This window comes from Diorhabda sublineata, chromosome 7, assembly GCF_026230105.1.
Source record: "Diorhabda sublineata isolate icDioSubl1.1 chromosome 7, icDioSubl1.1, whole genome shotgun sequence".
Lineage (NCBI taxonomy): Eukaryota > Metazoa > Arthropoda > Insecta > Coleoptera > Chrysomelidae > Diorhabda > Diorhabda sublineata.
Genome location: NC_079480.1, coordinates 6,494,589 through 6,520,556, shown reverse-complemented (window position 1 = coordinate 6,520,556; position 25,968 = coordinate 6,494,589). Strand labels below are relative to the sequence as shown.

Here is a 25,968-nt window from a genome sequence, read left to right as displayed (position 1 = left end):
GTTTTCTTGAAACGTTCCTCCACCCATATCGTCTCTCGATCTGTTTTGATCTATTTCACTCGATAATTTCGATTTCGTTCCTTTAAATCTTCTCATGAATCGGACAAAGCTTGGTTGAGATTCAAGCACTTTTATCATTTTAATCATTATGATACTGGAGTTTTATTCTCAATTTTGAAAAATGACAATTCGGTAATTTCTAAATTGACGTTTCTACGATGAAATCAAAGTGTATGAGATATTTTGACTATACAAGTTTATACTGGTTGGCCGTGTATTAGAAGATGACAGCTTGAAATGACGTTTATCACAATTCGTAAAAATAAAATTCACGTGTGAAATATGGAATTTGTCTTTTAAAGTATTTTGATAAAAGCATTTTTTGTTAGTAATTTTGAAATTACTAACAAAAATTATTGCAGAAGAAATCTCAAGTAGCGGCATGAGCGAAGAAAAACAGGGATTTAGAAAAAATAGATCAACCATAGACGCTATATTCATCTTAAGACAGATTGCCGGAAAGGCCATAGAGTACAATAAAACCGCGTTTATGTGCTTCATAGACTTAACAAAAGCATTTGCAGAGTGAGATTACATGACGTCATTGAGCTACTAAAAAAACGAGGCGTAAACCAAAGGACAATAGTCATCATTCGGGACATGAACAACGGAAATAGCACATATGTAAGAGTAAACAACGAACTCTCCAGTAAAATGCCAGTATCAACAGGGATCAGACAAGGAGATAGTCTCAGCCCAATACTCTTCAACATTATAATGTACGAAATCATAAAAGAAGTCAAAACGGCAGGCAGAGGATACAGAATGGGAAAACATGAGTTTAAGATAGTTTGCTACGCTGATGACGCGGTTGTGATATCTGAAGATGAGGATAATCTGCAAAAACTGCAACACAGATTTGAAACAGTTGCAGGAGAATTCAATATGATCATATCGAAACAAAAGACACAATCCTTGACAATAGCGAGAGAACCAAGAAGATGCAAACTGGCAATTTATAATAAAAGTGTAGAACAGGTTATGTCTTTTAAATATTTAGGGGTTAACATCACGAGCAATAGGAACTTGAAACAAGAAGTCAAAACGCAAACAACAGCAGCACCTAGGATATCAGGATTCCTTCGAACCGTGATATGGAGGAATAAATTTGTAAGTATCGAAAGCAAAACACGGATATATAAAACTTGTGTCAGACCAGTAATGACATACGCCATAGAAACGAGGGCGGAGACTGCAACTACTAAACGGATTCTTAGAACCACCGAGATGAAGACATTACGCTCAATCACAGGGAAAACACTAAGAGACAGAATAAGGAGCAATGAAATCAGAAGAATGTGTGACGTTCCGGATATAGTGAGATGGGCCAGAACTAGAAGAAGAGCATGGAGAGATCATGTCAATAGAATGAACAACGATCGACTGGCGAAAATCGCAAAGGAAGAGAGACCCAATACAAGTAGACCGCCTGGAAGACCACCAAAGCGCTGGTATGAGAGCTGGTCCTCGCAGTCACAACTTAGGCTGCCTCTTTGAAAACACAAGACACAGTCTTAAAATAAGAAGAAGAAGAAGAAAGATAAAAGCATTAATCGGTGATTTTCATTTTAATATTCAAAATCTTGTTACGTCTCGAATTATGTATAAAAATATTCGCTTCGAGGTGTGGGTAAACATTTATAGAGATGGGAATTTACCTATAGTATATGGCTGCACAGCCTATTATATTTTTACTTCGAACTAAACGAACTTAACAGTAAAGTCTGTCATGATCCGTTACGCTTGGTATGTGCGTTTTATAGTATTAATGATCTTATTTCGGTAAACTAATACGTTTACTGCAGCCCACATTCATTAAATTCAGCAATGGGTAATTTTGCTAGGTTCAGCCTATTCGATACACTGTTGGAGTTTTAAAATCGGTTGAAAATTTTATTTAAAACCTTGATAAAAAGTTCTTACTATATAGAAAAAAACTACTTTGAAACAAAGGGAAAATTTTACTGTAATTTGGAACACTCATGGGGTTAAGAAATTATTTTCTGAGATTAGTCGTTTTAAGTGATTTTATTATAAAGTTATTTTAGTTATAAATATGTTACACAAGAATCCTATGCAAGACTTTTCATATATGTGATACTCCTATATGGACAGTTTTCTTCTGAAATTCCAGAAAATTGGATTTGAATTAGTTGGTGATTCAACTTTAGAAAATTTTTTCGATAAAATTTGAATGGACTTTTATTCTATTGGCACTGTGAATAAAAAATTAAAAAGCATACATACCTTATCCAAAATGATTGTATTTCGCTTAGTTTCTTCTTCTGGTAAAGCGATGAATTTGTTGTTTATTTTCTGAAGAACATTCTCCATTGTTTTATATTTCGTATGAGGATCAGTTGCCATCTTTAATAAAACTGAAGCCTAGAAAAATGTCATATAAATATTTCTAGTTGACTTAAACAAACTAAATTGTTCTTATATCAATATTTCTACTTCACACATAATTTATAAAAGAAAAAAAGCTGGGAGATTCAATATTTTATTTTAGCATATTTTTAATACTTAATTTTAGTTTTTTTGGGACAATCTGTATATGTATCAACTCAATAGATATTTATGGTTTCTTATCATGAGCAAAAAAATATCACAATTTCTTACAAATTTTTCTGGAAACAAAAATGCTCGAGTAAATCATTTCTGTCTTGGAGAATGAATGCTTGAGATCGAGAGCTTTCTAAGCAAATTGTTTTATTATATAATGAAAATTTTAATTTATTCCGTTAATAACGGATGAGCCTCAACGTCAAGACATGTTTCGAATGAAGAAGCCGCTAGAATCATAGCGCTCATACAAGATGGCCGCAGTCAAAGATACGTCGCCGGGGTAATTGGAATTCAACAAAGCACCATATCCAGAGTTGTTATTCGCTACCAAGAAACAGGGCAGCTAACCAGAAGACCCGGACAAAGCCGCGGAAAGCTAACTTCGGTAGTAGATGATCGTTACCAGAGAAGATGCCGAGAACAAAGAATGGTAAAGAAATCTATCGGAGAATCTTGAAGTAATAGGGTCAAAAAGTGTGTGTGTGTGTGTGAGAGAGAGAGAGAGAGAGAGAGAGAGAAATGCTTTATTGCAAAGGGCTTCAAAAACGTATGCTCAGAAAAATCCAATCGTTAATAGAACATCAGTCACCGTAATCATTGTTACTCTAATAATAAATCATTTATTTAATATCTTTATGTTAATGAAGTGTATGTATGTATTTGTTATATTATTTATCTTGTAAATAATAAATGTGTGCAATTTTTAAATGATAATGTGTCTTTTCTTTATTTCTTTACACTTCCAAATTGAATTAATGCATAGAATATATAAGTCATTTCTCATTGAATTATTCCTATATTACGCGAGGTTCAATAAACCGCGGGCGAAGCCGCGACGGTATTGCTAGTATATAAGTGAAAATGAATAAAACATTATCTTAAGAGACCTTCAGATACTTCATATATTGAAAAATTGCACAATCACAGTCTTCAAAAAACATTTTGCTGTGGTGTTTTCCGTGCTCCTTTTCATCTATGTAATTAAGAAAAACTAACATGGAGTCAGGTCAGGCGAGTTAGGTGCGTCCCTATTTTCAAAACGTGCAAACCATTCCTACTCCTACTCCTACTAGAATTTTTTCCATATCGTTAACTTTGTTAGTAATTTCTAACATAAAAAAGTAGCGCCAGCAAAAAAATCACTGCATTAAAAAGGTATTTATAATAAAATAAATGCTGACAAAGTGTTTATGACATTTGATCCTATTGCTTTTTATTTAAATAATCTTCTGGAATTTTCTCTATGTAACTCGTGCATATCAAAACGGTACTGAACTGGTAATCAGTTTGCTATCCTCCGCAATGTTTTCCTGTTGTTATTGAGTCCTCTTAGTATATTTCGTAACAGTTACAAGATAATAAAAAGTGAGTTATAAAAAACAAATAATCAAATGATTGAATTTATTTCGATAAATCAAATTTTCATATTGTTATCCAATTATTTTTTGACAATCGAAATTCCGTTCGAATATTTAAAATTACTTGGGGCGAACTCAATACACAGTCATTCGATATTCTTGCTTTCAGCTCCTCAACATTTACCGGTTTGGTATTAAAAACTTTGCTTGTCCAGCGTTTCCTTAATTAAAGTCCAAATGTTTGAGGACCTCGATGGCTATTGAATACGTCTCCTACCTAATCACATCGGCCTAGAAATACAGCATCTAGTTATTCTCTTATGTTTTGCGAAATGACACTACAATTATTTTGCAAGAATTCCAAATATTGTGCTCCACAAATTCAATTTATTAACTACAATCACTTTTTTGAGCATAATAATAATACATACAGATCGCATTTTCATGCTACCATGATCGACTACTGTATTAGGTAGTGGATGGCTGTCAAACAACTTCTAAACTAATGCAACCTAGCATATCAGACCAACCAATCATAGCTGACAGTTTCTGCAATATCATTAAGCATATCACGTGTTAGGACGTCTATACCCTCGACGATCATCACTAAATAAACGGAATCACGACTCGTATGCATTATATTACAGATTTGAAGGTTGCCCCAATTATGATGCTCGTGGATAAACTGAAGATGCCGACTGCAACATAATATGGTTAGAATGGGATCCGTTACAGTTTTAAATGGAGTAATTCTGCTGCGGTTTTTTTTTAAATTTGAACGTTTATTTAAGAAAAAACATTTTTTTTCCCATCTTTATGGCAATTTGTGGATCCCATCTCAAAAGAACTGCGCCGGCTTGGCAGCCAAGACTGAATCAAACCAATTTTTTTTATATCTGGCTCTGATGTAAATCGTTTTCCAGTGAGGTCTGGCTATAAGGCAGGTGAGGTAAAACTTCCCATCCACTGTTTTCCAAATAGTTCTAAACCGGAATAGTCAAGTGGAGCCGAGCGTTGTCATGATGGAAAATTATTGCCTCGTGTCTGGTCGCATATTCGGGGCGGTTTTCGGCTACTGATCTCTTCAAACGGATTAATTATATTCGATAGCATTCTCCATTGATTGATATAGCAGCTCATAATACAGCACACCCTTCTGATCCCACCAAATACAGAGCATTACGTTCGCGCCATGGATATTCGGCTTTGCCTTTGAATTGGCAGGTTGGCCAGATTTTTTGCTTAGGTTTGCCGTAATGGATCCATTTTTCATCACCAGTAACAGTCTGATGCAAAAATGACTTCCTTCTGTGGCGTTCCAGCAGCATTTCAGCTTTTGAATATATCCAGCTGCTTTTAAACGTTTTGAAATGGCTGTTTGAGTGGCACCCAAAGATTCTGCGAGCTCTTCTTGTGTTTGGCAACAATCTTCATCAAGTAATGGTTCCAGTTCTTCATCTTCAAACATTTTTGGCTGCCCAGGATGTTCATCGTCTTCCAAGCCAAAATCACCACTTTTAAATCGTGCAAATCACTTTTGGCAGTTTCGTTCAGCTGGAGCATGTTCACCACAAACTTCCATGACTTTCGACAGCATTTTTCTTCATATTAAAGTAATGAAGAAGAGCTCCCCGCAAAACCACTTTTTCAGGAACAAAGTTCGACATATTTGACCGAAAAAAAATTATTGTTGTTAACGCTTCAAATGAATGACATATACTGAAAAGACGTACAATAACAGTAGCTTTCCAACGTAGGTTCGGAATATTGGAACGATGTAATATTATACAAGTTACGCCTTATCAAACTGCAAGAATTAAGTTATATACATCATCAAGAATTCTTGCAGTTGCGAAGTATCCGTACATAATCGAATTCCTAGTACTTGCATTCCGATTTTGTTTATTATGTATCACTCTGTAGCGTCCATGTCGAGATTCTTTGATTCGTACCAGTCTCTAGGTACCGCGCTATGGACATCGTAGATTAGCTCATACCGTAGAGATATATAAAACCATTTTTCTTAATAATGGAAATTAATAGCAGCACCAGAAAACGCTCAAACTGTTATTAAACAATAATAGCAGTACTCAACGTTCTTTCAATATATTATACAAAAACTGTTAGTTACAATTTAACATTATAATAATTATTATAAGTCGTTTTCTCGTGTTCAATTATTGTTTATTATTCTACGTCGCAGTGTAGAAATAAGGCCTCATAAATACTTGAAATCCATAACGGAGTCGTAGAGGATAAAGGATGGTACTTGTAGAAAAATAATAAATCGGAAATGATCGCAGGGGAAAGTTTCTAATCAATAAATAAATGAATGTCGACCGAAATGAAAACATGTGAGCCGCGTTTCAGTCAAACTTTTGTAAGCAGGGAGTAAACAACCTTTTAACCCTCAACTAGTTCGCTTCGCTACTCGCCGCGCCGCAGTCGCCTCGCTTCGTATCATCCGTGCCATCTCTACGAAAAGTTTGCCAGAAAATGAAATGTGAATGAAAACTGTATTGTATATTACACCCTTACATTTGTGTATGTGTTACAAAGAGAAATTATGTAGTAGAATGTACTGTGCTTTGATTCAAATTTATTTACAAATTTATGAGGAAAAATTTAACAAGCAAAAATGGGTTACGGAGGAAATTTGAATTTTGTCATCAGAAATTGATTTGAGAGATATTATTTTGAGAATGAGAGAAGATATTAATATATTTAAAAATTTGGAAAGATGGGGTAAAAGAATGATTTCGATTTTTCGTTCATTATCGTAATTTTGATATATTTATTTGTTTTTAAGGATTAAAAATCAGCATTTATTCATGGATCGTTTCAAAAAAATTAACACAAAAGGTTGAAAATTAAAATATACTATTAAGATGAGTCAATTGATACAAAATGGAAAAGAATTTGATCTAAATTTGTTGATAATATAAATTTATGAGATAATATTGCAAAAAATAATAAAAAGTTTCACAATGTTATAAATCTTTGCCAGCTTTACTAAATTTATGAGGTGTACATAAAATCTCAACGACAATTTATTATAGATTTTTGGGCACAAGTAGTTTAACCAATTTTTCAAAAATTCACTTACAAATTTACTCATCATAAAAAATATTTCCAGTAATGGGTAATTATACACTTTTACGGTCACCTGGTTTTTTGGCCCTAGAAAATCGAAAAATGGATGGATTTTAATGATCTTGGTCTCAAAATGTTCCATTTTACGACGGATTTATAAAAAAAAATTAGTAGAAATAGCTGGAATGAAAATTTCTCATAGTTTTACTGTTTTAAATCGTAAAAAAAACGGTTTTGCAAAATAATCCTTTACAAAAAATTATCTTATTATCAGATAAAGTTCTTATATTTTTTTTTGTATTCTACACAAATTAATAAACAATTTAAAAAAAATCCAAAAAGAATGTTTTTTTCAGTTTTTATAGTTTAAAATGAAATCGATGAAAAACAATCAATTTTCGTGAATAGTTTCGTACTATATTCTATATTCTATATAATCCGCCGTAAAATGGAACATTTTGAGACCAAGATCATTAAAATCCATCCATTTTTCGATATTCTAGAGCCAACTTAACCTAACCTAACCTAACCTAACCTAACCTAACCAAAAAACCAGGTGACCGCGAAAGTGTATAATTACCCTTTTGGTAAGGTTAGGTTAGGTTAGGTTGGCTCTAGAAAATCGAAAAATGTGTATAATTACCATAATTTTTTGTGAAGGATTATTTTGCAAAACCGTTTCTTTTTACGATTTAAAACAGTAAAACTATGAGAAATTTTCATTCCAGCTATTTCTACTAATTTTTTTTTATAAATCCGCCGTAAAATGGAACATTTTGAGACCAAGATCATTAAAATCCATCCATTTTTCGATTTTCTAGAGCCAAAAAACCAGGTGACCGTGAAAGTGTATAATTACCCAGTAATGATTTATGGGGATTTTTTTAAAATGCATGTTTATGTATACAGGGCGTTTCAATATTCGATTGACAACGCTCTACCACAGAGAGATCTCAATAAATGATTCATTTTGAATACGAGCCCTTAAGGGGCCTAGTTGCTGAGATACAGGGTTTTTAAAATTTTAAAACAAAACCAAAAATTTGCAATAAATTAAGAGCGCCTTTAAATTTTTTTCAAATTTGTTGACCAATATGCTTAAGATTAGTCAATTGATACAAAATTAAAAACAATAATAAAAAGTTTCACAATGTTATAAATCTTTGCATGTTTTACTAAATTTATGAGGTGTTCATAAAATATTAACATCAATCGACAATTTATTATAGACTTTTGGGCATAAGTAGTTCAAGCGATTTTTCAAAATTTCACTTACAAATTTACTCATTATAAGAAACATTTCCAGTGATGATTTATAGGTTTTTTTAAATGCATGTTTATGTATACAGGGTGTTTATATATTCGAGGACCTAATTACTGAGAAATAAGGTGTTAAAAATTTTTTAAATTTGGTGAGCGACATGCTCCTTAATAAAGTAATATTTTGACATAAGCAAACTTTGAAAAAATTTAACCAGTGGCTCGCGGTCAGAATTAGTTGTCACTTTTATCCCCCTATTTTTTACGCCACTAGAGCAAATTCTTTTTTTAACACTTTGAGCCCCGGTGCGGCCCATAGGCCCGCAACTGAACTTTTCCTAGAGTCCAGAGCTATTCTAAGGACTGCATGACGTATTTTATTTCAAACTTGCTCCTTGGCGCAAGAGACTGTATTTAAATGTGCTTTACAGTATGGGTAGACCGTCCCATTTGATTTTTTCCATTAACCACAACTCCGTTGTAAAACAATTACTGTCCATGTTGCTTTCTTCAACATAATTCGAATAATATTTGACTAAAATTTTTCATCTGTGCCACCTTCACGTTACCTTGATCCATATAATATTTCTAAAAACACATACATACTTAACATAAAAGCATAAATCATCGTTCAAAGGATAAAAAACAAAATTTTGTTTTTCAATACTGCAAATAGGGTAAAACTTCAAAGAACTATGCTGAAAATATTCATTTTCAGTGAAAAGTGCAAAATATAGATTGTAGAAACACAAAAAAAAATTTTGGGCTCATGGGAAAGTTTATCAAATTTGGTTGGGGCTCAACGTGTTTTAAATTGCCTGATTATTTTTAGTTAAAACACTAATAACCTATTATGGAGCTAAAATGAACGGTGTTGCAGAAATTTGCTTCTAAGCAAAAGTCTGCAGGTATTTAAATACCATTCAATATTTCTAAATTATAATCTAGTAGGCACGTGTTATATTTTTTCATTCTACTGTATGGAATGTTTTAAAAGAACATCCATACAAATTGGCCAGTGTTCAAGCATTAGAATCTAGAAATTTTCAAACTGGTATTTACGAAAGTTTCGTGAAGATCGATATTTTCCAAAATATGTATTGTATATTACAAAACTATTGCGCACAAAAAAATTATAAAAATCGTACAAGCCGCTTTCGAGATAATCGAGGCGTTCTATCATAAAACTCACTCTGTATACAAGTTTAAAATACTTTGTATATATATATACATATAAGGTTAAAATCGCAAGACGGCACATACTAGGGCTGATTCCTTTATTTTGTCCTGGTTAAATGACAATAAAATATTTTCAAAGATCATTTTTGTTTTCCAATATAGTCCCTATAGTCGTCGATGTTCTAGCATATTTATATTAAATTATGTCCGTAAACGTGATGCGAATTACAGGAAATATGCGTCAGTAGAAATCACCATTCTTTTAATTAAAATTATTATTAGAAACAAATAATAAACCATTTTGAGTTAGGTATTTAAGTTTGATTGATATCTCAAAATTCACATCAAAATTCTGTGATTACTTATTCACTCACAAACAACAGGGTTGAGTTCAGCAAATATGATAAGTTATTAAGGAGTGAAACTTATATGTTTATAACTATGAAATACAGAACTATTCCACACTTAAAGATTTGCAGTGTGTCTCACATTGTTGACCAATCCCAGCAAATTAATTAAACCACCTCTATTTGCTACATTCACTTAGATAGTACTCCAAACCTACATAATCGTCAATTTAAACAACTATTTTGCACTAATAAATTTTATAATCACCATCAAATTGAAGAATCATACTTAAGTTGGAACCAAATGGAAAAATTTTTATTAGTGGTTTTATGAAAAAAAGTTCTGCATGGTCCAAAAGTTAAAATGCAACCATCAGATATCAATTTTTTAAAATAGTATACGAGGTTTGTCAAAAAATTTGAATTTTGTGCAAGAGTAAAATATCTTTATTTTTTACAATTCAGAAAAATGTTATAAAGTTGTTTTGAATTGAAAGTTATATTTAAATATGCAACTAGCTTTTACCCGCGGCTTCTCTCGCATCGAATCCATCAAATAAGTATCAGAAATCATTATAATAGAAAAGTACGAACTCTGTAGCTATATTAGAACCTGAGATATAGATCTTTGAATGTAGAAAAATTGCCAAAAACCTACAAAAATCCATAACTCCACATTGAATGGCCGCGACTAGCTCCTCTCCAACTTAACCGATTAAAGTGTTCAAAAACTCAAAAGAAAGAAGGTGTTTCAGCGAGTGTTCTTAAAACAAAACGAACTCTCTAGCTATATTAGAACCTGAGATATAGATCTTTGATTGTAGAAAAATTGCCAAAAACCTACAAAAATCCATAACTCCACATTGAATGTCCGCGCCTAGCTCCTCTCCAACTCAACCGATTTAAGTGTTCAAAAACTCAAAAGAAAGAAGGTATTTCAGCAAGTGTTCTTAAACCAAAACGAACTCTGTAGCTATATTAGAACCTGAGATATAGATCTTTGAATGTAAAAAAATTGCCAAAAACCTACAAAAATCCATAACTCCACATTGAATGTCCGCGCCTAGCTTCTCTCCAACTCAACCGATTTAAGTGTTCAAAAACTCAAAAGAAAGAAGGTATTTCAGCGAGTGTTCTTAAATCAAAACGAACTCTGTAGCTATATTAGAACCTGAGATATAGATCTTTGAATGTAGAAAAATTGCCAAAAACCTACAAAAATCCATAACTCCACATTGAATGGCCGCGACTAGCTCCTCTCCAACTTAACCGATTAAAGTGTTCAAAAACTCAAAAGAAAGAAGGTGTTTCAGCGAGTGTTCTTAAAACATAACGAACTCTGTAGCTATATTAGAACCTGAGATATAGATCTTTGAATGTAGAAAAATTGCCAAAAACCTACAAAAATCCATAACTCCACATTGAATGGCCGCGACTAGCTCCTCTCCAACTTAACCGATTAAAGTGTTCAAAAACTCAAAAGAAAGAAGGTGTTTCAGCGAGTGTTCTTAAAACAAAACGAACTCTCTAGCTATATTAGAACCTGAGATATAGATCTTTGATTGTAGAAAAATTGCCAAAAACCTACAAAAATCCATAACTCCACATTGAATGTCCGCGCCTAGCTCCTCTCCAACTCAACCGATTTAAGTGTTCAAAAACTCAAAAGAAAGAAGGTATTTCAGCAAGTGTTCTTAAACCAAAACGAACTCTGTAGCTATATTAGAACCTGAGATATAGATCTTTGAATGTAAAAAAATTGCCAAAAACCTACAAAAATCCATAACTCCACATTGAATGTCCGCGCCTAGCTTCTCTCCAACTCAACCGATTTAAGTGTTCAAAAACTCAAAAGAAAGAAGGTATTTCAGCGAGTGTTCTTAAATCAAAACGAACTCTGTAGCTATATTAGAACCTGAGATATAGATCTTTGAATGTAGAAAAATTGCCAAAAACCTACAAAAATCCATAACTCCACATTGAATGGCCGCGACTAGCTCCTCTCCAACTTAACCGATTAAAGTGTTCAAAAACTCAAAAGAAAGAAGGTGTTTCAGCGAGTGTTCTTAAAACATAACGAACTCTGTAGCTATATTAGAACCTGAGATATAGATCTTTGATTGTAGAAAAATTGCCAAAAACCTACAAAAATCCATAACTCCACATTGAATGGCCGCGACTAGCTCCTCTCCAACTTAACCGATTAAAGTGTTCAAAAACTCAAAAGAAAGAAGGTGTTTCAGCGAGTGTTCTTAAAACAAAACGAACTCTGTAGCTATATTAGAACCTGAGATATAGATCTTTGAATGTAGAAAAATTGCCAAAAACCTACAAAAATCCATAACTCCACATTGAATGGCCGCGACTAGCTCCTCTCCAACTTAACCGATTAAAGTGTTCAAAAACTCAAAAGAAAGAAGGTATTCCAGCGAGTGTTCTTAAATCAAAACGAACTCTGTAGCTATATTAGAACCTGAGATATAGATCTTTGAATGTAGAAAAATTGCCAAAAACCTACAAAAATCCATAACTCCACATTGAATGGCCGCGACTAGCTCCTCTCCAACTTAACCGATTAAAGTGTTCAAAAACTCAAAAGAAAGAAAGTGTTTCAGCGAGTGTTCTTAAAACAAAACGAACTCTCTAGCTATATTAGAACCTGAGATATAGATCTTTGATTGTAGAAAAATTGCCAAAAACCTACAAAAATCCATAACTCCACATTGAACGTCCGCGCCTAGCTCCTCTCCAACTCAACCGATTTAAGTGTTCAAAAACTCAAAAGAAAGAAGGTGTTTCAGCGACTGTTCTTAAACCAAAACGAAGTCTGAATAGAACCTGAGATATTGAGGAAAGAACGTGTGTATGTGAAAAACTCCCATAAGTAATGTACAGGGGGAAATCGCATTTGAGTATAACTTGAGAATGGTGAAAATTAGATGAAATCCGATGGTTGATGGCTGATCGGTGCATCAATACCTTTCATTGAAAAAAAAATTAAGTAAATCGGTTGGGTAGAACGCCTGAACGGACTCGGAATAGAAATCATCAATTTTTTTAATATATAAGATTACAGCCATTTATTATGAAAATTCAGGTTTTGTGATTATTTACTAATCATTCCGTATTAATTATTCTGACGGGATAAAATGTAATGCAAATTTACTAATTCGTAAAGAAAAAATAGAACATGTGTTAATTGTTGGAGACAGTTACAAAACACATAGAGAGGCCGCAAATATTTTTAATAATAGACATCCGCATAGATAAATTAGACTTTCAACAGTTACAAAAATTTTAAATAAATTTAAGGCTAGTGGAAGTATAGAAAATAAATTTAATAATAAACGCCGAAAACTGATTGCGAATGAAGACACTGCATTAGAAATGATGCTTTCTGTCGTAGAAGGGCCAAAAATGTCATTAAGAAAAAGGGGCTCTGCAATCCAAACTACTTCAGTAAGTAAAGATACACTGGCAAATATTTTGAAAGGTAATGAATATCATACTTAAAAACCGCAATTGGTACACACGTTTCTTCCAAGGGATTCCGATATTCGTTTTGAATTCTGCGCTCTGATCCAAGGAAAGTTGGATGTAGACCCGTTTTTAAAAAAAAAAAGATAATATTTTCCGATGAGGTAACGTTTTCTTCAAACGGAACCGTCTCATCACAAAATTATCGCTGGTGTAACAGTAATTCAAACTTTGTGATAAAAACTCGAAACTAAAATTATTTTAAAACGAACGTATGATTTAGTGTGTACATAAGTAAATTAGTTGGACCTTTTATTTTTCGACATTCAACAATTTGGTTCCAACAAGACGGTGCTTCCATCCATAATACATTAAACGTTAAAGTATTCCTTGAAAATATGTTTAATTGGAAGGTGATTCACAGGTATTCAGATATTTTTTGGCCTCATAGATCTGCTGATTTGACTCCCCTTGACATTTTTTATGGGGTTACTTAAAACAGGACCATTTGGAGGTAATCATTTGCCAAAGAATTCAAATATGATATGGAAAATAATACAAGAGTTTGACAAAAGAACAATTAAATGTTTACAAAGAGAAAGTGGATATGTCGAAGCGGTAGGACATTGAATTAAAATTTATTTTTGTTGTATGGATTTTTCCATTTCTACAATAAATAATCATTTGCATTCATTACGTATGTAAATTGCAAGGTTGTTCAAAAATAGTAATAAATAGAAAGGTTATCATAATTTTAACAGGTAAGAGAGATAAATTGTTACCAGCCAGAATAATTAACACGGAATGATTAGTAAATAATCACAAAATTTCAATTCAAAACAACTTATTAACATTTTTCTGAATTGTAAAAAATAAAGATATTTAACTCTTGCACAAAATGCAAATTTTTTGATAAACCACATATACTGCTTTAAAAAATTGATAACTGATGGTTGCATTTTAACTTTTGAATCATGCAGGACATTTTATCAGGAATAACTTTTTTTTATAAAACCGCTAATAAAAAAGTTTTCCATATGGTTCCAACTTAAGTAGATACAATATATAAAAAAATTGGAATTATTGTTTGTTTATTTAATCACTCATATTAATCTATACATTTATTTGAATGTTTCATAATTTGTCACAGAGCAATCTACGATTGTTCATAAAATTGATTAATTTTTAACAAAAAACACGATTTTCATAAAAAATGACACGAATATTTTCTCCACTTGAACTAAAAATTTCGATAAGATTATTCAGTATATTTCTCACTTGAATATTCATATTATCAAAAATTCTTATTGAAACAACGTTCGATTCCTCCAATTGATATATCTCACACAACTGTTTGGTACCATGCACTTTATTGTAACGTAGAAGTTATATTATATTAGTTCCATCTTGTACAATTAATGTGACGTAGAAAGTTAGCGTAGGCCAGTGTATGTGTTTCAACCAAATCAATTTTAGAGTCAATTATACGAAATTGAGTTTTCATTCAATTCATGAAATTATGAAGTTATCGGTACTGCACACTCTCATAAATCAAAAGTGACTTGTGCCTTTCTATGATAAAAAAAAAGTCGTTGGTCCATTTCTATGGGTCTTTCTTCACATATCCGCAAACGTTTCAGTACCTCTTTGAAGCAGCTTGACATGATGCAAGACAACGTGCCAGAAATTGCATGCAATTTTTTCCAAAGTCAAAATATTTTTGACTTGACATTATGAAGTCTCTTAATATTGCATCATGGCTGTCCTAAAAATTCCATTTGTAAATTAAACAAATTCCTAACGTCAAATTTTATTTATTATTTTGTGGTGTGGTTTAAAAAGTAAAATAATGAGTGAAAGGAACAAAAAATTAGTCGGTGAAAATCTGGCAATAGTGCGTGCAATAAGTGCGAGATTTTGCATGACAACAATCAGCTGCACTTCATCTGCACATGTTTTTAATCAAGAAATACAACTAGTCCGGACCCGTGCTGCTTCGTAGCAATGACTATGTGGATAATTATAGCTTCTTCATAAAATCAATCAATACTTATGTTGTCAAAGGTATACAAAAAGTATCGGGGCACGGTCAAAAAATCAGCCATCATTTCTACATTGTTTATAATACAATAGACTATGTAATTTCACAATACTTCCTTCCAAACAACATTGGCTGTGCGTCGACCCTTTGGTTTAATCTCTACCTTGACATTTTTGAACGATTTCCCACGTGATAGGGCTACATACAACTCTGTAGCTATATTAGAACCTGAGATATAGATCTTTGAATGTAGAAAAATTGCCAAAAACCTACAAAAATCCATAACTCCACATTGAATGTCCGCGACTAGCTCCTCTCCAACTCAACCGATTTAAGTGTTCAAAAACTCAAAAGAAAGGTGTTTAAACCAAAACGAAGTCTCTATCTTGAATAGGACCTGAGATATTCAGGATAGAACGTGTGTATGTGAAAAACTCCCATAAGTAATGTACAGGGGGAAATCGTATTTGAGTATAACTTGAGAATGGTGAAAATTAGATGAAATCCGATGGTTGATGGTTGATCTGTGCATCAATACCTTTCATTGAAAAAAAAAATAAAGTAAATCGGTTGGGTAGAACGCCTGAACGGACTCGGAATGGAAATCATCAATTTTTTTAATATATAAGATTGCGTCTTGCATTGCACGTTGTATTGCATCATGTCAAGTGGCCTTTCCAAAATCGGTGTTGTGAACTTTATTCTAATGTTAAACTTTAATGATAGACCTTTTTAAATCGTTGTTCCAGTTGTCAGCAATCTATAAAGTTCTAAGGTTACATAGGTATAGACATATTTTAAGATTTTGAAAGCTTCTTTAGCAGTTTTTTTCATCGTGTAATAAAACTTGATATTGATGCATTTAGACATTTTAGTCTCGATCTCACTCACCATCTAGATCTTAGTATACAAAAAAATTCCGAACTGCTTTTTGCGTGTCCAGAATTTTAGGCTTGTAAATATGATATAACGATGATTATATTGGATGTTTCTACAATGTACAGTCACAGTATAAGAATAAGCCACTTCCCATAAGACAATGCTTCAAGTTGCGCCATGTTCGTGGTTGTTTTCAAAGCGAAATTTAAACGCACGGGTACTGAATAAGAAATGTAGTAAAGGTTTTGTAAAAAGCAACATGTATCTAATTTTACTTTTAGTTAAATTTATAAGTATTCCAATAGAAATTAGAGAATAAAGCAATCGTAATTGGATAAACAATAATTTTGGTAATTTAGCTAGTTATTCCAAATGTAATAGGAATTGTGAAATTCCGAAAATACGGTGTAACCCTACAAAAGTCTCAGTATCTGTGTCGAATGCTTTAAAATTATTATATAAAGTCTTTTCTTCTAAACTTACATACCCATATGCAAATTCTTCACAAATGTGACCACGATATAGTCAAAACTTAGTCACTAACTAACTAACACTAACTACTATAAAATAATTAAAGCAAAACTAACAAATCACCTCATGCCACAATTATACACATTTTTTGTTTACAAACATCGCCATTTTACTGGTTGTGCAATTTCACGCATGCGTGCAAAACTTCTTCGCTACTGGATATTCCTATGCTGTTGTACAGTCAAACATCTGAACTGGTATCTGAGAATAGTCACTGTAGTTGCTGGCTCTTCAACTTAAAGATCGCCAAACTAACAAATAACCGCTACTTGGACTAAGTTTACTATTATAAAGTTGTATTTAGTATTTTGAGAAAATTTAATGAAACTGGATTCACAGGAGGACTGGAATCTCATCTGGAAGTTAATGAGGTTTTGTTAGAAAAAAAAAAAGCCTACAGAAAATAGATAAACATGATACGCTTTTTTAGAAGAGATTCACGTTCCATCAAATCTTTCTAAAATTAAAAAAGATTATATGGATAAAACTTATATTCACAGCGGTCATAATGTGACTATCTCGAAAAAATATTATCGAAGTCTGTATCAAAAAGTCAAAGAATTATTGTTCAAGTTGGAGGTGACCACGAATAGTAAATTGAGTTTTACGTCTAATATCTTGGCCATAATTAGGAAAGAGTTGCTAGAAAAACTAAATCCTAGTAGGACTCTTAAGTTTATGCTCTTTATCGTGATGTTATGATTTGTTGAGAACAAAAAATGTTTACTTCAACCTTAACAAGCAAAGCCCTATTAAATAATATTATTAAACTTTGAAACATTCGAGATTGATGACATTTCAACACAACATTGCCAAGCGATTCTGCAATTACCGTTTTACCACCAGACTTAAATCCGACTGAATTAGTAATGAAATCATTTAAACAATATGAACTAGTTACTTGTATGCCAAGGAGTGAACATGTTACTTTGTTGGACGAGTCTAAAAATTGGGAGACAAGCGAAGCGAGGCGAGCGGCAGACGAGTCCAACAAAATAGTATTTTAGCCGAGGCGTACACAACATTTTTTAGACGACGCATAAGATCCAAAAACATCGCTGATGTTTTCTTTTTCGACATCATTCATTGTTATTCATTAATTTAGACAAAACTTCGGATAAAACAAATAATTTCAAAAAATTAAAAATTTAAGGTCATGCAAAATCATCGAAGTGAAACTGTCAATTGTCAACATTGAAGTGGCTAGAGTTACGTTTAAGGAAGTTAAAGTTGTCTACTACAGAGCGTCCCGAAAGTGTTTTGCAGTAAGGAACTGTCATTGTCACTACATGGAACACTCAAAACGCAACTTTCGGTATGTAAATGAATACAGAACGAACAACTTTCAGATGGCGTCGTCTAAAAAATATTTTTCAATAATAGAATAATTAATTATATTAATATTTATACATCGTAAGGCTAGCTTTCAAAAATCTTTTTTTTATACCTCGAATCAAATGTGGAATAGGTTACCGGAAACCTATAAAAACCTCATTTAAATCTTTTTGTGTGGGAGTAGATAAGTACTTTCTAAGTAACTGAAAACACTAAAACAGATAAAAAAATGTTGAGTCTGCTGGCGTTACAGTTCTGATTCTATTCTAGTTTAATTTGCATTACCCAGGCCGTACGACATGCGAAAACCAGCATCGAAGTGGTTGACCAAATGAGGTGACAACTCCAGAAATGTTGAAGAAAACTAACAAAGCGGTTCTGGATGATCGTCCAGTGAAAGTAGGTTTTTTAAAAAGTGCGATACACCGCATATTAACTGAAAATTTGGACACGAGAAAGCTGTGCATAAGATGGGTGTCGCATTTGTTCAAAATGGATTAAAAACATTCTTGCGCCGTTTCATAACCATGGATTAAACGGGATTCCATCACTCCACACCCGAAACAAAACAATGATGGGCTCCAAAGAAGGCAAAGACCGTTCCGTCCACAGGCAAGATCATGGCGTCGGTTTTTTGGAATGCGCGTGGCATAATTTTCATTGACTATTTTGGAAAAGGAAACAATATCAACGGCGAGTATTATGCGAATTTATTGCAACCTTTGAGCGAAGAAATCAATCAAAAACTGCATTTGGCTAAGAAGAATGTGCACCGGCTCACACATCAGTTATTACAATGGCCAAAATTAATGGATTAAATTTTGAATTGCTACCTCATACAACCTATTCACCAGATTTAGCCTCCTCGAATTATTTTCTGTTCTCAGACTTCAAAAAAAAGGGCTCGGTGGATATTTTGAGGAGCTTGACGATTCTTTTTATAAAAAGGGTATCAAACCTAATGAACATCGCTAGAAAAAAATTTCGAAGCTAAAAGACAAATAAAAATATATTTTTCCATCAGTTTTGTGCTCCATTGGTTAAGCCACGTATTTCTGGTAGCATCCTTCTATGTTATGTTATTTTCCATGATAGCAATAAATGTCTTTCTTTCCAAATAAAGTTGTTTAACTATTATGTAATACATTTTGTGTTACTTCTGAATAGAACAAATGCTGTTAGTTAGAAATAAAGCAGCAAGAAAAGTTTACGGAAACAGAACGTTTCGTAAATCCTTTTATTATCAATTGAGGAAACGATTCTAAATTAGAAAATCGCCATTACAACTCAATAATTTAAATACAGTGCATATTGTTCCAAACTATTCATAACAAAAAAGCTATAAAATCCGTTTCCTAATAGATATTACTTTTGTAGCCAAAAACTTGTTTACTCAGTTTAGTTCTCATTTACTCATGACATGCACACGCAATTTTATGCTTTTTTCTATCCCGAATAGACACATATTATGATAGTTGTATTAAGACTGAAGGTTACGAGATAGGTTGAGATGCGAGGGAGAGTTTCTGGATACCCTAGATATGACAATAATTCTTGATATTAAGATTTTTGTCTTTATATTTTCATATTAATTGATAGATATTCCTTTACTGTTTCTTTCCTAAGTGCAAAATATACTGAAAATATTAACTTCAACTTACATTAAGTAAAATTATGATTTTTTATGAAAATTGTTTAGTTTATGTGTAATTGAACTTACAGGTTTTGTAGTCTGTATAGGTTTCTATCTCACATATGAATAATAATCACCAACCGCAAATACTCCGTTATTATTTCCTCTCAAATGGTTAGTATGAAGAAGCTCTCGGGATTTCGACAACTATCATTAAACTGCGATTCTCCTCAAACACCGCCACGAAGACCACCGTTGAGGAAACAATTTTCCGAAGATATCAACGACTACAAAGCTTGGCCAGAGCACGATTTGACCATCAAAATATCATTAAACAATAGAAACCTTAGAAATCCATTTATAAAAAATGCTTGGATAGAGAACGCGCTTGAAATTTCAAAAGAAGATCCGGTTATAATCAAAAAATGTAGCGAAAATAGAAGAATTCCACCGAATAACTTAGTCAAGCAAACCTCTCTAGACAAAGAAACTTTGAAATCACGACAAGAATTAGCTGATAGATTAAAACAAACTTTAAAAACGCAAGAGCAAAAACCCAACATTAGAATTTTTTTAGCGCAACACCCCAAAGAACCCGAAAAACAAGAAGACCTGAACGAACCACCGAAATTAATACCGTCTCTCACAACTGGTATCGTAGATAACGATAAAAGTTCCTTCAAATTGCGGAAAAATGCCAAACAAAAAATGATTTTCAATACCTCACAAGATAACTGGCAAGTGCCAAATAAAAAACCCGTCGTCGATCAAGATAACGAAAGCGTCTTAACAAACGAAAAAATATCTTGCAATGAAGTTAAACCTATAGATTCGGTGATTATAAGACCGGCGACAGCAGCATCGAAAAGAGAAATGTTTCAAAAACGTACAAATTCTGCTTTTAACACTACCGTAAACGTAAAAGACACAACGAAACTCAGAAAACCACTCATCAGATCATCATCGGCTCCGTGTAAACCGGAACGTATAAAAACAAAAATGTTAAGCAAAAATAGTAAGCACAAATCGCTTAAAAAAGTTCAAACCAAACCTCCTAAAAACGAAGAAGTCGATAAGGTTACCGAGGACAATCCTAAGAGTCAAAAAGAACTTAATAGAACTGCTGCAGTACAAGGGAACGACGTGGTCACCATGGTATCTTTAATCAGTCCAAGTGGAAGCGAATGTGAAGAAGAAGAAGACGATATAGAGGAAGATAAAATGAAAAGTAAAAATGAAAACATAAATACTGATAAAACTAAAGAAAAGCTTGAGGAGCAGAAGCCGCCCCCGAAAATTATGTCGCTAAGGAAAGCCGTTAAAACTGGTAAGTAACTGAAAATATGATAATATTCTTTATTAATCAGATTATTACAAAGTATTTTCAAAATGAGATTAATAAATTATTCAAAAGTCTCTTGATATAGATTTTGTCAATTCTTCTTCTTCTCTATTGGCTTTTTGTCTAACGATATACAGCAAAATCTGTGTTTACTTTGTTTGTTTAAATAGTCTACCGTGAGATTCGTCCGAAGACCTGCTTCATGCCCTTCAAAAGTAGGAATAAATGACTATTTTTTACCCCTGAATGTATTAAAATAGAAAAGACCGAGTGGTACTATTTAAAAAAATGAAGAAATTGGATATTTATGGAATTAAACTCTGAACACTTTTTATACACACCCTGTATAAAATGAAAAATTCAAATTCAAATACGCCTTACCTTGCTAAAAGCAACCGAACAAAAACCATTTTCATATCTTTAAGGGTATCTTCATCAAAAAATAATTTATAAGGGTTTGCAACGGTCAAATTTTTTACAAAAAAATTAGTAGCTCAAAAAATATGCATTTTTCGAAAAAAAGTTTTTAGACAAAAGTATACTAAAATTTCACGTAGATTTCAAAAATGTATTAATATACTGGGCATTCTATTAAAAATAACAAAGTTACAGTTATCTTTGAAAATATTTTAGTTAAAAACATCGTATCCGAAAATCCAAACGTGGAAATTTTCATGGTTTTACTATAAGTATTTTACCATATACAGATAGTTTTAAATCGTCAAGGGACAGCCTGCAGAGTGTCCGAGAGTAACAGAAAAGGAAAAGAAAGCGAAAGGAATGATAAAATTAAGTGAGAAATACTGGATATGGTCGAAAGTGACAAAAAAAGAAAATTTCGGAGCTGGATATTTCATGAATGAGCAAGTGAACATTAACCAAGGAAGATTATATATTACAAATATGCCCTTTCAACACAAAGTTATTAACAAAATAACAAGAAAAATCAAAAGTGGACAAGAGAATAGATTACTTCCTAGTGAGTAAAAGTATTCGGAAACTAGTTAAGCAAACAGTGAGAAGGCAAAAAACACTAGATGAAAAATTGGATGTTATAACTCCAAAAAACTATAAAAAAGTAAAAAACAGAAAGATGAACAAAGAAATATCTGAAATTTAAAGCACAATTAACATACGAAAATACAGAAAAGAAAAAGTAGTTGAAAGATTAGTTAAGGAAGTCATGGTAAGAATTTTGAGAGAAGATTTGAGAGAAACGTTACTAGAAAATCAAAAACTATTCTTCAAAGTCATTAAACACGCAAGAAAGACAAGTAATAATAATTAGAACTCGTAAACATAAACGATGCAAAGAATATACAATAGTTAACGAAGGTGAATGGTGAGTTCTTTTAGGATTAATGAGCCAGCAAACAAAGAGATTAACGGACAAGCGGAAGTAGCGTAAATCCAAATAACAAAAGATCAACAAAGGACAAAAGAAATATAACCAGCAATACAGAATCTGAGTTTGAAAGGTACCAGAAATATACTAAAAAATGACAGAAATGGAAAGATAATAAAAATCATAATGAATAAAATAAATGACACAGAAGAAGTGCCGAAAGATTGACAAATAGGAATAATTATACCAATATACAAGAGAGAAGACATAAGAAACTGCAACATTTACAGATAATTAACATCACTAAGTACAGTCAACAAGATATACGAGGATATTAGAAAACGGATTAGAAGACTAACTCGCAAAAACCATATAAGCTTAAAAACAAGGATTTAGAACGTAGAGAGGAACACCAGATGCAAATTAATTGATAATTGGACAAATATAAGAGAAGATGGAGAGATACCCTGTGTTATATAGATCTTAAAAAAGCATTCGACAGGGTCAATAGAAATGACATTGTAAATCCTAAAATATAGAGGAAGTTTGGAGCTTTGTATAAACACACAAAAAATTATGTCAGAATTAGTTAAGAAGTATCACACAATGTACTAGTGTTCTAGTAAAAAGATCGGGAACACAAGTCGAATACTTGCAACTGGTTATTGAAATTTCGGAGATTCAATATGAAGATGACATAATAATGGTAGAAAATTTTGAACTCATACTTGAAAATATATAATATCAATCCTCAGATAATGAAGACGAAAATAAACGAACACAAGACTAAGACATTGATAGTTAGCTGACAGAAGAAGATGCGTAAGAAAAAACTCGGAGAAGAATCAAAAATGGATTAGATTAAAAGTCTTGTATATCTACAAGGTACGGCTATTAAATATCGAGACTGGGCGACTAAAGGGCGTCCTAGAAGGGGTTAAAACTTCGACACTATCTCGTACGCGTATTTTTGATTGGTGTAAGCACTTCAGCGAGGACCAAGATAGCCCTGAAGATGACCAGCGCCCAGATCTCCCTGTGACTGTTTCAACTCCGGAAACAGTGACCAAAATCCACCAAATTGTGCGTGCCGACCGTCGAATTAGCATCCGGATGATTGCCGAGGCTGTAAAAGCCAATAAAGAAACAGTTAAAAAAATTTTACACATGACAAAAGTCTGCGCGAAGTTGGTGCCAAAAAATCTAGCTCCTGACCAAAAGCTCTTGGGTCAATGGGTCTGCTCAGATTTCCTTGAAAGGTTAGAAAAAGATCTGCTTTGATAGGGACTCGATTTGAGTCGATGGAAGCGATAAAGAAAAAAACGGTAAAACTGCTAAAGGCACTCACCAAAGAAGACTTTCAGCACTGCTTCGATTAATGGAAAAAAAATATGGAAAGGGGAGCATTCGAATGTAGAATAATTTTTATTATAAAACCCTTTTACGTAACCGTTATTTAATAGCCAGATCTCATATGACATAACATTAACACATTATGGGAGATTATAAAATCAGTTAAACGAGGTAACTGGAGTAGCTAATAGGTTAGTCAAAGCAATAGACGCATTTCTTAGCCAAAAAGGAAATACCAAAACAAATTCGAGGTAGAACAACTAAGGTGGTTTGGTCTCGACATGGGAATAAAAAAAAGAACTTTTAATACATACTTTTAATATATATGGAACACATACTTAGAAAACCAATAACGGAAGACAAAGGAGGATATTGACAGAAGAAATAAAGATGACAGGGGAAAAACGAGGAATCAGATGGAAGAGATAAAACGAAAGACACAGAATAGGTAGAATGGAAACGGCGCGGCGGTAGATAAAGAAACCAAGAAACCCACCTCCATAAATCTTATCCCTGAAAAAGTGGGAGAGCATCAGGATTTGGCTGAGCTATATTTTTATCCTATTATATCACAATAATGAATTAGAATATATTTTTGATTTCATTACCATTCACTCTAGTATTTGCAATAAACAGCTTTCAAGGTCTTAGAATGAATCATAAATTGAAATAATTTTTGAATGAATCGGTATATATTAAAAATTTCGATTTCATTTCAAGTTGCGTTTATACAAGAAGTGAGACATTAGCTATCCCGAATTAATCCCAACCAGATGCCAAAATATTGAAGACGGAAATCATTCTGTTGAAACTATTGAAGGTCGAATACCTTGCCTGGAAATAGCGTGACTGAATTTCAACTCCTTCACTTCAATTAAAATCTCGTAATTAACTATGTAGAAGGTTCGAAGCAGAGTTCTTACTATTCCCATTAAGAACTTTTCTAATTGTTAAGAGTATTACTCATATGACGATTGTTCAAGTTGTTTTTAAACGCATTCGTTGAACTAGACACGAACAAAACTCGTTTTACGTGATGAAATTCTAAAGTTTATATAACTTTGTCAAATTGATCCATAATTAAAAGATTAGTCGATTTCTTGTATAAAAAACGATTGTTATCAATTAAACACGCTTCATATTATACAAGAAAGTGCATTAGTGCGATAACAAAGAAGCCCTTCAAGCACTTGACTCTTATAAAATTGAGTCAATCTTTGAAGTCACTAGGAACAAGCAACAAAGTTTCTCTAATGTGGCGTGACAGTACTTTCACTACAACATTTTACGGGTTTCCCAAAAAGTCATGGTCATAGATTGTCTCATGATTTCTTTCTGTCCTTTTTGAAAAACTCTTCAGGTGTCAGGTTGGACACTAGTCGTCAGTCCGATACATGGTTTCTAGAAGTCTTTTAGTTACATGCCATGATGGTTATGACAGAGTCGAATGTGTATATGTTGGTAGAGTACCAAAGAGAGCTCCTTGTGGTACTCTCTTGACTTTATCCATCTTAGTTCGAATCTGGTCTCGTTAAGCTTGTTAAGGAAACCACTGCTTTTTAGATTGCACAAAAATTTCCTCAGGACTTTCCTCATTTAATTTTGTGTGAATTGTCAAGAGCTCTTAGTATCATTGTGTGGCATTAATAGCTTTTTTCACGGATCTGATTCCGAACTAGTTTAGGACAGATCGCATGCGCACATTCAACATTGTCGTTCGGGTAAGAGAGAAGTCGAAGAATCGAAATCAGACCCGCGAACAAAGCTATACATTGTTATACATGAAATACGATTCTCGGTTCATTACTCAACTTCTTTCCGATGAATTTTACCTACATGGTACAGTGGATCGTAAAAATTATTTATCTCATCTATTTGAAAGTCGATTATAAAAAACGAATCGGTACCGTGTATACGGTTGTATGCAATTTTATCGGCAATCATTAGGTGAAATATTCGTGATTAATATTTGACGATTATCGCAGTTACAAATTATGAAAACGATTTATCAACTGACATGAACGTTATCAACTTGTCCTATATTTAACAAAAAACTCGATACAATGAAATATTATCATCTTAATCAATGAGTTATTATACTGAGTCTCCGTAGTCCCATATAAAATATTTTCGAAATTAACAGCTGTGCAAAAATTAAGTACTTGAA

General features: G+C 32.9%; 2 protein-coding genes across 2 annotated transcripts in view; one reads left to right on the top strand and one right to left on the bottom strand.

Annotated features, from left to right (window-relative positions):
* Nucleotides 1–25,968, bottom strand: part of LOC130446864 (cyclic GMP-AMP synthase-like receptor) — a 63,512-nt gene that overhangs the window by 14,106 nt on the left and 23,438 nt on the right. The window contains exon 2 of the mRNA XM_056783371.1: nucleotides 2,308–2,445. Coding sequence (XP_056639349.1) covers nucleotides 2,308–2,427 — 120 coding nt within the window. The 5' untranslated portion in view covers nucleotides 2,428–2,445. The remainder of the gene's footprint in view (nucleotides 1–2,307; nucleotides 2,446–25,968) is intronic.
* LOC130446863 (uncharacterized) overlaps nucleotides 6,474–25,968 on the top strand; it is a 39,664-nt gene continuing 20,169 nt past the window's right edge. The window contains exons 1-2 of the mRNA XM_056783370.1: nucleotides 6,474–6,530; nucleotides 19,860–21,088. Coding sequence (XP_056639348.1) covers nucleotides 19,933–21,088 — 1,156 coding nt within the window. The 5' untranslated portion in view covers nucleotides 6,474–6,530; nucleotides 19,860–19,932. The remainder of the gene's footprint in view (nucleotides 6,531–19,859; nucleotides 21,089–25,968) is intronic.